The 14,356-nt window shown below is 42.4% G+C and overlaps 1 protein-coding gene across 1 annotated transcript in view; it reads left to right on the top strand.

The window, feature by feature from the left end:
- The window catches only part of gfra2b (GDNF family receptor alpha 2b), a 166,525-nt gene extending 152,456 nt beyond the window's left edge, over window positions 1-14,069 (top strand). Inside the window, exons 8-10 of the mRNA XM_085359564.1 lie at window positions 1,525-1,709; window positions 11,494-11,541; window positions 13,926-14,069. Of these exons, the coding sequence (XP_085215690.1) occupies window positions 1,525-1,709; window positions 11,494-11,541; window positions 13,926-14,069 (377 nt within the window). The remainder of the gene's footprint in view (window positions 1-1,524; window positions 1,710-11,493; window positions 11,542-13,925) is intronic.
- The last annotated feature ends 287 nt before the right edge of the window (window positions 14,070-14,356 follow it).

Raw genomic sequence — 14,356 nt, 5'->3', positions numbered from 1 at the left:
CAGACTTTCACAAAGCAGCAGCAACATAATCAACATAATCATAATCTTCTCCCAGTCACCACACCTGTGTCTATGTTTGCCTGACGTCTGCAGACAGTAGAGGTGATAAGCTAAGAGTGTAGCATGACCATAAATGATTGCAGAATCTGCAAAGACTCTCACAATATGCTCAGATGAAACAATGGCACAAAGATGGCACACACTGGAAACACTACACATCCTCCAGTGTGACACAAATCCAATGACTTTTGTTTCTGTTGATAAAAAGTTATTTCAGCTATTTAGATTTGTAGTTCTTCGAACTGAGCATTAGATTAGATAGCAGGAAGAAACGGGTTCATTGGTTATGAATATGACTTTAGGTAAGTATTATATATAATATAGCAAAGGTTTCCAGACACCCAGGTGACCAGCTGAATTAGGTCACTTCAGGCTAGACTTGGGCACACTTGGGCTGGATTCTGACAGGTGTGCCTCAGTAATAATTGTCTAAGGAGCTTGGAAAGAAAAGCGTCTGGACTTCTTTAAGTTGCTTGAAGACGTTTCACCTCTCATCCGAGAAGCTTCTTCAGTTCTAGGGTCAAATGGTGGAGAGTCCCAGATTTAAACCCCGTGGGAGTTTCCCCCCAAAGAGGGACAAAAGGACCCCCTGATGATCCTCTACCTAATCACATGAGCCAAGGTGTGAAAACGGGTGTGGGTCACAGTTGGTGTCGTAAGCCACCGCCTCTGTTCAAAGATGGTCGCTCACAGTGGACATAAATTTATTTATTTATTTAGGACAGTGCATGTTAATGAACATAAATGTAAAAAAAATTACATGAATGTAAACATACCAGATTATAGCCTACGACACCAACTGTCTGCCATCTATAATCCAGTTTTGAGATCCCTTCCCAGACGCCTTAACGCCCACTCACATCCTGGGCCATCTGACCTCAGGAAATCACATGATAGGGTGGGGCCAGGTTTCACAATGAGCTCACCCAAAATCCTGGCTGATTGTGACCCACACCAGTTTTCACACCTTGGCTCATGTGATTAGGTAGAGGATCATCAGGGGGTTCTTTTGTCCCTCTTTGGGGGGAAACTCCCACAGGGTTTAAATCTGGGACTCTCCACCATGTGACCCTAGAACTGAAGAAGCTTCTCGGATGAGAGGTGAAACATCTTCAAGCAACTTAAAGAAGTCCAGACACTTTTCTCTCCAAGCTCCTTAGACTACGATGACCTGGTTGACTTAGAACATTCACAGACATACTCGCTAATAATTACCAGTTTGATTGAGCTTGGAGGGTTTGGCTTGTTTTGGGGGGAATTTAGGACCCAACAGTGAACCATGTGTGCTGATCTAAATTTAGGATACAGACCAGCGTCAGATTCTTGTTACCTACCTGGAGGAAGGCCAGGTGGCAGCTGCCTCTTGATGAGAAAACAGTAATTGGTTGTCAGGTCAGTGTGGTTCTCAGCAGGTGTAGAAAGTTCTCGCTCTTTCTCTGACCGCCCGTCTCTATCTCCACACAGAAAATGCCATCCAGTCGTTTGGTTACAGCTCGGAGGGAGGGACTCTTTTTGTAACCGAGCCGTCATCCACTTTCCTGCCCCCTGCCGGGCCTCCAGTCATCGCCAAACCTGCTCCCTCTCTGCACGGAAATGCAATCAAACCCCTGGACAGTGCTTGTATGTTTTCCACTTGTGCGAACCTGCAGGTGAGTTTGGATTAGGCCTTAGTAATCGAGTATTCTAGTGATTATTTCATTGATTAATCAAGCAATTGGATAAGAAGTACTTTTGTCTTATTGTTGAGCAATAATAAAAACAGGAGGCAGAAAGAGTTGTGACGGCATTTTATCTCCTGGATGAGGTGGATTTGCTGTGTGTTTATGTTTATGAGTTTTTGTGCGCGTGTGTCTGCATGTTTTACTATGCACGAGAGTGAGTGAGATTGTATCTGTAAGCCTTTAAAGAAAAGGCTTACAAATAAAATGTGGTGGCTGCGATGAAGAGAAATGTATCAGCATTGTGAAGTGTGTGCTGTGCCTTTCTGTGCTGCTGAAAACAAGATGTTATTATGGTAAATGGCCTGTATTTATATAGCGCTTTTACTAGTCCCTAAGGACCCCAAAGCGCTTTACATATCCAGTCATCCATCCACCCATTCACACACTGGTGATGGCAAGCTACATTGTAGCCACAGCCACCCTGGGGCGCACTGACAGAGGCGAGGCTGCCGGACACTGGCGCCACCGGGCCCTCTGACCACCACCAGTAGGCAACGGGTGAAGTGTTTTGCCCAAGGACACAACGACCGAGACTGTCCGAGCCGGGGCTCGAACCGGCAACCTTCCGATTACAAGGCGAACTCCCAACTCTTGAGCCACGATCGCCCCGTGTAGACCTTAATTAATATTAATAATAATTCACTGTCCAACCTAACAATCCTCAGTTTTATTGGCCCATGTACATTTTTAATGGTCTTGCATTTATATATTTTTACATTTTTTAAAATATTTATATTTTGAAATATTAATACAATACTAGTACACCCAATGTCCCTCTTTAGACTCACCCCTGCTTGCTGCAGGTATCAATTCCATGTAAAATAGGACGGCTGCCGTCAGCTTTCAGCGAGCTGTATAATTTAAACATGTATCAGACTAAGTTAACATTTCATCTGCAGATTTTAATAAACTTCAAGAGACTCACTGCAGATTTCTCTGTGTGAAACAAACCTCCTCCACGTTAAACTGTGCCTGCGTCATCATCTCTGCTGCTCTTCTGTTACCAGTGTTTTTGTTGAAGACTGGGGCCTGTGTGTTCTTAATGTGGTTTATTCACTCACTACTCCTGAATAAATCTCTGGCCTGTTTATGTGTCGCTCGTATTTACATGGTAATGATGGAACGAAGCATTGAAGAAAAAAATTTGCTGTGACGAATTTTTTATCATTGAGTTATTTAAATTACTCGATGAATATATGAGAGGCTTGGTCTGGATATAGTTTTTTTGTGGTTTCTGTCTGAGCTACAGTACATGGCTGCTGCCTTATTTATTATATTCTTTACAACAGGTAAGCTCAGTGAGAACGAGATCTTTTTTCAAGAGAAATGTCAGTACAAAAAAAATTCAAAAATTTAGACAGTCGGCTACACAATAGAACAAGCCATTACACATGATCACAGATGAAGAAAAACCTACTCAAGTAGTTGCATATAAACAAATGCAACCCTTTAAAATGTTCCTGTGAAATCAGACAACACCATTCTTGGGTTTGTTTTTAGCTTATTCCATTTATAGGCAGCGAAGTATTTAAATGCAGTTTTCAAGAGGCACAGCTATTGATAAAATGTCCTGCAAACTGACATTGTAAGTACTGTGTTTAAATTCAGCAAAGGTGCAGAGGTAAGCAGCAGAGCCTGGAAAGACACATGATTCAGTGCACAGAATACACAAAATCAAGAGGCGTCGAGGTGGATATAGAAGCATGCATATGAACAATATCATCGTTAGTGTTCTGCTTATAATGTGATGGTTGACACATTTGCATGGCAAGCAAAAGGTCACTGGTTCTCTACAGACACAGGGCAGGAAGGAATGGAAAATCTACCAAATCAATCACATTACCATCCAAGGCACAAACCTTTTGGCATGGCTGTAGTGCAGGTCATCTGCCAACTGGAAGGTTGGTGGTTCAAGCCCTGGTGCTCCAGTCTGCGTGGAGAGTACTAAACCCAAGTTGCTGTTTGATGCATCCATCGGAGTGTGAATGTCAGATAGAAAGCACTTACATAGAAAAAGTGCTTGTGTGAACGGGTGAATGAGTCAAGTTGTATAAAGTGCCTTGAGTGCTCAGGTACAGTAGAAAAGCGCTTTGTAAGAAGCAGTCCATTTACCAAGACTGGCAATGTGCTTGTGAATGAGAAACAAGATTTGTTTCTATGTGAAACTCTAATCTTCATCTTTAATTTTCCTCAATAGTGGTTTTTAAAAGTGAGTCTAACTTCCAGCCAGAGTCCTAAATATTTATAACAGAGAACAATTTTAATGACCATGATGAGTTTTAGTATGGACTGTATGCTGGATATTTTTAGTTGACCTTAAATGCACTCATGCATTTTGTTTTATCAGAGTTTAAAATAAGATTATGTGTGATCAGAGAATTTTGAAATGTACCAAAAGCAGACTGTACATTTGCAGTGGCCTGATCCGAGGAACGGCCAGTGGCATATAAAACAGTGTAATCTGCATAAAAATGTATGTGCAGTTTTAGGTGGCAGAGATTATGCCACCATGTTTGCCAGATGTTTGAAAATTTAAGTCCAAAGGACCTAACCTTTTTTTTCAGCTGGATTATTAATTACAGAAGGATGCAGGAGTATAGAGGCTGAGGTGGTCAAATGTATTATAGAAGCTGTGCTATTAATGGTTGTGTTTCTGCTGAGAGGACATGGTGAACTTGGTTTGAGTTTTCAATAATTGAAAGCTTAGTGCAGTTTACCCTCAGCTAACCAAACACTTCCAGAGCTGACTGAGACACCACAGACAAACCGTTCTCATTACGGTATTTTTCAGTCCACTCCAAGAATGCATGCATAGTTCCTGCTTCAAACTTACTTTCTGATACTGAAATTTACACCCATCCATCCAACCCCAGTGGACCTTCACCTCAGTAGTGTGATTCTTACAGACCTGTTGGCTGTACCATGCTGGTAGTCTAAATCCATGCCAGGTAGCTCACTACTGTTCATTTTAAATCTATATCAAATATAAGGAGCATATAACTATCTAGTTTCTCTTTAAAAACAAATATTAGGTTGTATTCAGTCCAGTATAATCCACAGGAGCATGCCTCTCATACTTCCCATGCCGGGGCTCAGTAAAAATGTGTTTAAGCTTAGGACATGATAGCTCTGTCTGTGTGTTTTCAGCTCAGTCTCAGAACTCTAGCAGGTAGGCAAACAGTGCATCTTACATTCCTGTGTGGAGAGGAGATCTGGAGCTCAGTCACAGGTGTTTTGCTGGCACACCGCGGATTATAAATCTGTAAATCAGGTGGTGGTTAAGCGAGGAAAGCTGATAAAGAAGCAAATGAAGATTCCTGGCTAAGTATTCATATCAGCCCCACGAGTTTGGATGAATTAACTGACCTCATCCATCCACAGTAGCATATTTTTATCTTTGAGATAACTTTCAGTTTTTGGAAAATTAAACCAGCTATTAGTAGGAAGCAAGAATCGTGGAAGGTCTTGTGTTATTTTCTTTCTTTAAGTTAGTCTGTTCATTATTAGCAATAAAAAAACACATAAAAATATATGTTTGCCCTCATTTTGTTTCTCCTTTTGAAGATGTTTCATAGCCACGATTAAACCACGAAAGCAGGAGAACGCGTACCTTTGGAGCACTGTGACTAAAGTCAAACTGTGTGGATCGCCTCAAAAAATAAAATATGAATATTTGGTTCTAAAGGGATAAATCTGAAAAAGCTAATTTTTTTATAGCAGTATAATAAAAACGGGTGGTTATAGAAAGAGAAATGCAGACAGCAGGTATGACTGAGGAGGTCTGAGCACTGCAGCTTTATGTGCGTCGCTCTTCTTCACCTTCACACACATTAGCGTCATCCTGCCTGCATTGTGGGAAAGTGGAATTCCATCCATTATGTACAGAGAAGAGGTGCAAGGCTGGAGGTTATATAGGCCAAACTAAATTGCTATGCATTATGAAAGAGATTTAAAGCATGAATTATAGAAAACTTCATCATATAATGGGATGGATGTGACATTTTACTGAACTTTTACATTTTTAACCCACTTGCATACACATATAACTTTTAATGATGAAAGAAATGAAAACTCTACAAAAAATACTCAACATTAGTTTTGCTGATCATGAGTGTGCACGTTATCCAAGTCAGTGTGTACTGAGTTTGTAGCTTCATTTAATGTGGGCTCAAATACAGAAAAGAGAGAATTCTGCAACAAACCAATGAGTTTAATGAGTTTCTGAGATGTGTAACAATTTACACACCTCAATGAATCAGTGAATCTTCTTATTTAAACCTGGACAGCTAAACAACATCAGCATGCTCAAAGACTGCACCACCCTCAGGACTGAACTAAATGACCAGTCCATAAATGTCACTTCCTGCTGTTGGTTCTCAATTATGACATGGTATCATATACTTTACCATTCCAAAAATACTCTAAAAAACATGCAATGCATATTTAAAACCATATACACACGTACACACAGAAACGTGTAATGTGTAAAACTATCTGTGTTAGACTGGAGAGGCAAAGCAGGAGACACAAGTGGACCAGTGAACCCAGCATACACTGACTGGTACCGCAGAATGTCCTCAACACATTTCCAGGGCCATGATTTCAACTAGCTGCAGAAGCTGATACCTCTCTTTAGTTTGAAACAGACATGAGGGCTACTTTATTAGTTTATTTATAATTATAATGTAAATGCTGGATTTTTTATAGAGTTTATGTTGAGTCTTGAAGTCCAGCCATCCTCTGTTGGAGGGTTTTGGCTTCAGCTGTTTCTATGTGATGGTTTCCTCACATGCAGCCAAATGTCTAACAGATTTTTTTCTTTCGGTCTGTCTGAGCTCTGTGTTGGCAGTCTTGTGCCAATGTGGAAAATTAAAGGTTGAGCCAAAGCTGCAATGTTCTTATTTTTTAAGCACATTGCCAGCATTCATGCCATCCCGGAACACCTCTAATACATTTCAGTTTTGGAGTCACAAAATACTGAGTTAGTATCACTGAAACTGGAGCTGAAGCTGATGTGTCTGTAATAAACTCCAGTCTGCAGTTCTGCAGACTGGGGTCTTCTTCCTATTTGTCTGCTGTGGAGCAGTTTGTGGATTTTGGCATTCTGTTTTAGATCGTAAGCCTTGAATATGTGAAGACTTTCATTTATTTTGGTGCACTCGTACACCTAAACATATGGGTTTTTTTTATTCTCTTTGTCTTTGTAGTAGAGAAAGAGTTTTACAGTTAATATTTTGTGCGGAGGAGACACTAATCCCTCTGGGGTTGAAGGAAGAGCATCCAATATGAAATTCTGCCAAATCAAACATATGGAGGTCCCCGCTGGGAAGGAGGGAGCAGCTAAAAGTAGCAATAGCTCTATTTTGTGCAGATATCTCAGGCATTTCTGGAAATTGTGCTTAAACACCAGCAGCTTTCCAGTGGTCAGAATTCTCATGATGGGACAAAAACAGGAAATCAGCTGATATTTTAGTAAAAAAAAGAACACCTAAGGTGGAGGTTCAGGTTGACGGGTGGCTCCACGAACCTTTAATTAGCAGTGTTGTTCCATCTTCCAATTACAAAGCCATGCATCCCTGACTGTAATAATCAATGTCTGGTAACCCTAACCAAAGGCCGGTGTACAGCATAGTGATCAGGCCTGTAAAGGTGACACTTCTTCAGCCTGTTTCCACTGCACTGGACTCAAAGGCTCTGATAACTGGTAACAGCTTCAGTCACACTGTAAATTCCACACATAATCCCAACAACAGAAGCAGAAGCAAGTTAAGCCATGCTAAGTTTTGAAGTTCTGGTTACGGCTGGGTGAGCTTGGAGCTTTGTCATTGGAAGGTGAGTTCACCTTCGAGTGACATGTGGCCTCCAGCTTCTACCAAACTTCACCGAGACTACAATGTACCAGCTACCATGTCAGAATAGCATGGCTTCATGCCAACCAATGTGCCCATCCACAGTGTCTACAAGCAAGTATATACCTCTACTACTACCTCTATTACAGATCTTTGAAACTGAAGGATGATTTGTCCTGTTAGTGACAGTAACTGTGGTTTCCAGGTGGTTGCTGATTGTTGTCAAATAACTGGTGGTGATTGGTTTGAGAGGAGAAACCCTGCCTTGCAGTTTTATAGAGTTTCTTAGAAGTTCTGACCCTGGAGTACCCTCTTTTTTTCCCTGTGCACTGCGTGCTTTAGTGACGTTTAACCAGAGGCCCTTTTAGCAGATTTGAGATTACATATCATTATCATGTACTCAGTTGACCTACTCGTTTGTGAGGTTCCAGTTTGAAGGCTCGAGATGAAAGTTTCCACTGTTGACATGTTGGTGTTTTCAAACGACATGTGACGAGAACGGGGTGGGGGAGACTATGAAAGGGAACTCTCATTGGCTAATGATTTAGGACTGACAGTTAACCAGTGCGTGTATCCCAGATAAACCGTTCTGAAACATCAAACGACCAAAATTTACAAAAGTGACTTTTTGTTTTATTCAGTATCACCTAAAATAATGTATTGAGCATAAAATCAGAGAAGTGTTTGCAGAGGGTGTAGATTTGTTTTGCAGCCACATATATCACCCCCTGTGGCTGCAGTCTTCAGACCCAGAAGCTCCGCCCACCTATGATACTGTTTATAAATTTTGGTGTTAGAAATTGAAGGCTGCATCTGCCAGTTATTGCATTTGTTGCAGTTACTTCTCACATGGCCTCTGATGACTGTGGTTCCAACTTTAGGATCAGCAGCTTTATGGTGACAGTGAGGTAAAAAAGGTCCCACTAGGGTGGTCCCTGTGACAGGAAGTGCACAAAGTTCTGGTCCTCTTTTCCTGGAATGGAAACAGTTTCTGTAATTCTCATTCTTCAGTGCAGCAAGAATGAAGACCAGGGTTTGCGATTCTGGGACCTTTACGGGTTGGATTTGTTCGGCTTAAGATAAAGAGCAGATGACTCAGTTTGTTCCTCCTCGTGAGGATTGTCCCTGCTTTTTGGACCATTTCTATTCATTTTTATTTCTTTCTGTTTAATTCTTTTGCTGCACAGAGCACAGTGTTCGGATGAATTGGAGCTCATGTGTCTGTTTTCCCATCTCTCAGTCCAGCTGCAGCGTTGATCACTGTGATGGTCGTCTGAACTCAACCGGGCCTCAGGGTCGATGGTGCTTCCCTTTATGTCCAGCCTGCAGACATCCTTGTAGCACAGATATGAGTCTGCATCCAGTCCACATACAGCACAGCACATCGTGGCCAGCATTTCAGCTGTAATGTCTGAGTGGGTGCAGAGTGCTGCAGTGGATCATCTTTATGAAGACGTGTGTGTTCTGAGCTTAGTGTTTTCATTTGAAGTTCACAGACTGCCAAGATGGAAGCGTTAAGAAGGCAAACAGATGGAAAGTAAACTCTGGCGTGTTAAATGTGGCTTTGAGAAACCGGCTGGAAGGATAAAGAGCCGAGGTGAAAGCAGATCATCGCAGGAAGGATGAGTTCTTCTAAAAGTCAGAAAACCAAACTTAAAAACGACAACACAAACAAAGATCATGATCAAAAATCTGTCTTTCTGAATTTCTGTTCAGTGTTTCCCACAACCCCTGGACCTCAGTTGGAAAACACTACATCAGGTCACAGTGATGGTCTGCTCAGACCCAAGTTTTCATCAAGTTTCATGAGGTGCAGAGTCCCACCTAAACCTAACCCACTAGCTGACAGTAAGGAGAACCACTGAGCAGAAGTGAGAGGAAACAGGGTTTTTGTTTTGTTTTTTTAAAAAGTGGAACAATGTTCAAATCACAGAGGTCCAAATGGGACGTGACCTCTGGCTTCCTGTAACCTGTAACTAAATTCTAGTTCAGCGATCTGCTGAAGGCTACTGCTGAAGAACGATGGATGGATGGTTTATTTTCCTGTCTCCATTCTTCAACCAACCCTTTTATGCCAGAGTGCCTGCAGAAGCATTCTGAGCACCTGTAAATGCACAGGAGACCAACCCTCAGTCAGATGATCCAATTTCACAGCACCTGTACTGCACGTTTAACATAGTGTGACAGTATGAATTCACCCTGCAGCCCTCCATCAAGTGCAGAGAGCTGCAGACGGCTACCTGTCAGCACTTTCAAAGCCTCTTTCTAAAGACCTGCGATGTCAGCGTGCATGTTTGGAGTGGGTCTGAATGCTCTGTGGACAGCCGGCAGTGCAGATGGAGTTACATCTGAAAAACAGGCAGATAAAGAGAGAAAGGGATCGGCAGGAATGTGATACTGCTGTGCGCTGCGTCTCTGTTGATGCTGTATATCACCTCATGCATACTGTATAATGGTGTCTTTTCCCCAAAGCTCGTGAATACAGCGATCATTTTCAGCTCTTTTAAAGGAAGCAGACATGCAGAGGCGTCCGGCGTCAGAAGATGTCCATATGATAGCAAATCATCTGCACGCTTTAATGATCAGGTTAAATAAGCCTGTGCGCGTGCACATGGATGCCTATTTGTGGCTCTGCGCATGTATATTTCAGGGAAATGATAATGATCTGGCCACTTGCGATGATTTCCCCGACGCTGAAAAGAATTTTCTTCCTCCTCGCTGAGCGATAAGATCTGATTGACTCACCCACCCAGGCAGCGGGAGGAGATATGCTAATGAAGCACTGACAAAGAAGCTGATGGAGGCCGGAGATAAATGCTGGCATGTGTGTGTTTGAGGACAAATAAGTGTGCATCCTTGTCATCATCAGCACTCTGCATTTTAATGAAGGTGGAGCTCGATTTAAAAACCCGAGGAGGCTGAAACGTGGAGGAGCTGCTTCCTTTAACGGTCTCACAGAAGCAGTGGTCCAAACACCACATTTTACTTCAGGTTTTGACCATCTGCTTTAATTATTGATGATCTGTTTCTGAGGAATCTGTTGTTTCCACTCAGTTTGACAGACATCTGCAGAGAACCCGAGAGCCTTTGAAAACACTGACTGTAATTTTTACCTCTGAATTAAAGCTGAAGTGTGCATGCTGCATTTCAAACCTCTGTGGGGTCCAGGTATTTATGGACCTGACTCTGAGTATTTTTTGGAACTAAATCCTTTTGATTTAAGCAAGTGAATCATTATAAGATTGGGGAAACCTGTAGTCAGCTGAGACTGAAGAAGTCACTCGGATGAGTGACGAAACGTTTCTCCCGCTGAAAGCGCTACGTCCACATGAACAGAATCAACTTTTGGGGATTTACTTACCTGGATTATTGAGCATATGCATCAAAACCTCAGTATAAGTACAAAAATCATTATGATTATTAGTCTGTGGTCTGTACTGTGATACAGGGTTTGGAATTTAGGGAGGTTTAACTCTGGGTTCACAGTGGTTACAGCATGATTAAGCCCATGCACTGGCCAGTCAGTTCTGTGGAAAATGGCGCCATCATTTATTGAAAATATTGTGGAGGTCTTTGCGTGCACCATGAGAGAATCTGAGAGTTTTTACAGATCAACTAAAGCCTTCAGCTTTCGCTGACAAGCTTCTGCACAATATTACAGATGAAGACTCTCAGCAGAGGGAGATCACACTTCAAATTCCTGCAGATCTCAGTCCAGCACCATGGCTTGATTTTTCTATTGAAACTCATCAGAAAGCACCTTGTTCACTCACACATTTTATTACTGATCTGAATGGATGGATGGATGGATCTTATTCAATACTCAGCCTGATACTTTCTCACAGTGAGCTCTTGTTTTACAGGATGGAGGACAGAAGTGCATCCCCTCTGATGACTTCGAGTGCGAGGAGGTGAGCAGCTCTGATCAAAACTTTAAAAACGATGGTTGAAGTAATGGGTGGAGGGGTCTCCATCTCCCCCATCACTTGGACCAGCTGATGTGGTGTTCAGGTTGTTTATATGACGCTGACGTGCATCATCAGATCAGACGATGAGATGAAAAATGAACAGATGATTTTTATCAGAGACAGACAGCTTAGAGCCCTTTCACTAAAATCATCTGAGCAAGTTCATTCTGGACAGACCTGAGAGCGCCCCTTATGGAACAGGAAGTCAAGTCCAGACAATGGAAGTTCTTGATTATACTAAACCAGGGGTGTCAAACGCCAGTCCTCAATGGCCAGTGTCCTGAAACTTTTAAATGTGTCCCTGCTGCAACCTTTTATAAAATTAGGTCATTAGCGAGACTCAATAGAACTTGACTCCATGCTGAGGTGGCAACCCCTATCCCTTCTCAAGTAATTTTAAATAAATGTAAGTAAATGTAAGTGTTTGGAAATTTTTACTTCTAAAAGTACTTTTATTGCACCTTGTGCTTTCACTCATGAGCTGCTGTAACATGAATCAAATGGCTGAATTGCCACCTCACCAGCCCTCAAGAACTGAAGTTTGACACCTGTTTGCTAGACGTCTTCTGATTGTGTGTCTGAGAGGGCCACTATTACATCACAGAGAAAGCTTTTATTATTGGTCAACATAATGGAAAAAAGTAAACTTAAGTGGTGTTTTATTACAGCATGGGCTTTTTGGTCGAGTGAGATTATGAGGAGATCATTCTGAGGTGAGATGTGATCTTCAGGAAAGACTGTTAAAGGATGGGTGAAACTGCCTCTGGCTCTGAGCTCAGGAAACTCTTTCCCAATGAGCTTATGGTGTCAGTCGCTGCTTTCAGGCCTGATTTAAGCACCATGTCCATTTTGGAGTTTCAGGTCCTGTTACTCAGAAAGGACCAGAAAAGGGTTTAGGGCGGGGCTACCTGTGACTGACCGTATGAGTGTAGTGTCTGTAGTCTTTTAGAAACGGTGTATGATGGGATGCTGTGTGTACTCAGCTCTCAGTTTCACAGCTGGCACATTAAAAAGCGAGCAGTGTTTTCGCCCACTCTCATTTCTAAGAGTTCGCTGCTAGACTTCCTGTGTAAGCCTCCCTGTGGCCGGTTCACTGAGTGTCCTCCATCTGTTTTCGGGTTAAAGATCCACAGCTGAACTGTAAAGTGTAGTGTGAGGAAACAAAGTGAGGCTCCCTCCAATAAGCTGCTCTGTATTAACACTTGATCACCACACTAATATCTTCATCAGCAGCTGTTACCACCCCAGGTTGGAGAGGAGAGTCACGTGACAGATGGAGAACATGGGAGCACTTTGTTTGAATTTATTGATATATTATTGCCAAACCTGAAGCTGGAGATGAACTTCCAACATGAAATATGCACGAATAAGAAGCTGCAGAGAGTGTGGCGGCAAAGAAAAGGAGCGGCTGCGCCTCGGTGGAGATCTGTCTGTAAAACAGAGAGACACAAAATGAATTACCTGCTGAAACTCAAGCAAGAGAGTTAGACTCAGATATTTAGCAGCCCATAAAAGCTCAGCTCTGTGACTCACTTTACCTTCCTGCAGACACCTCTCCTGCTCGGCCTCCACACACCATCTGTGCTGAGGGCGGCGACCACAGTAGGATACTGCTCCTCCTGCAACAAAATAAACATAAAGAATAAAAGTGAAGCGATGTTACAAATGTGCAATACCACAGATTTTACGCTTTATGTTTCCTCTTCAGCTTCATTTTCAGAGGTTCACGCTCCGAGTTGCTTGCTCTAGTTAAGTGACGCCGCCATCTACAGCTGACAGTTACAAAAGAAATAAATCAATTATTGATAGCAAAATTCAATTTTGGATATCTGAGAGTTTGACATGCAGTCAGTGGTGAGAGACTTTAACACAGCCGTACGTAGATTTATTATTATATTATTATAGCAGGACAAGATTAAACGGTACACATCTGAAAAAGTAGGAAATTATATATTGATGAAGAATTAATATTTAATTGCAGAAAACTTTATCTGAAGCCAGATATGAGGTATGAGGCGTTCTAACACCGCCCACAACTGAACCCGCTCGATAGAAAAGCTTTGTTTCAGAAATCTGCAGTCACCAGTGACACACGAATTTTGGATTTATAATATTAGTACTGAAGAATGAAATGTGGCTGTCTGTAATTAGAACGGGAGCTGGTCAGAGGGACTTTATACAAACTTTCATGGATAGATTTACAGGTATATTGATTTCCAGCTAACAAGCAGCTTCATCATTTGTAAGATTTTCAGGACACCACAGAATGAGGCATTACAAACACTTGTGCACTAATGCTCGTGCCTTTGTCCCCCCTCTGTGCTCAGGCTCTGTTGGCCCAGGGCTCGATAGACTCTCAGGACTCTGCAGGGCCAAGAAGCAGCAGCCGGCCATCAGCCCCACTCCTCCACCTCCTCCCTGTGACTGTGTGTGTGTCCATCCTGCCAGCGTTCCTGTTCCACGTCTCATAAATGTGAACTAGCATACACACATACATGCCCACACACAGATTTACACACACACACACACACACACAGACATTTACAAACACACATACACACAGACACACATACACACACACACACACACACACACACACACACACACACACACACACACACACACACACACACACACACACTAAATGTCAGCCAGCAGACGTCCAGCATCAACAACTACCTTTCAGAGGAGGAGGGAAGTTATTCTGGAGGACGTTCGGATTAGCCAGCTCTCTGCACCACACACACAGTGCACACAC

This window comes from Diplotaxodon limnothrissa, linkage group LG7 (assembly GCF_057381915.1).
Source record: "Diplotaxodon limnothrissa isolate DT_005_m linkage group LG7, D_limnothrissa_male_GT1.1, whole genome shotgun sequence".
Classification (NCBI taxonomy): Eukaryota; Metazoa; Chordata; class Actinopteri; order Cichliformes; family Cichlidae; genus Diplotaxodon; species Diplotaxodon limnothrissa.
Note: the sequence above shows the minus strand (reverse complement) of the source record. Positions and strands in the feature narration are given on the sequence as shown.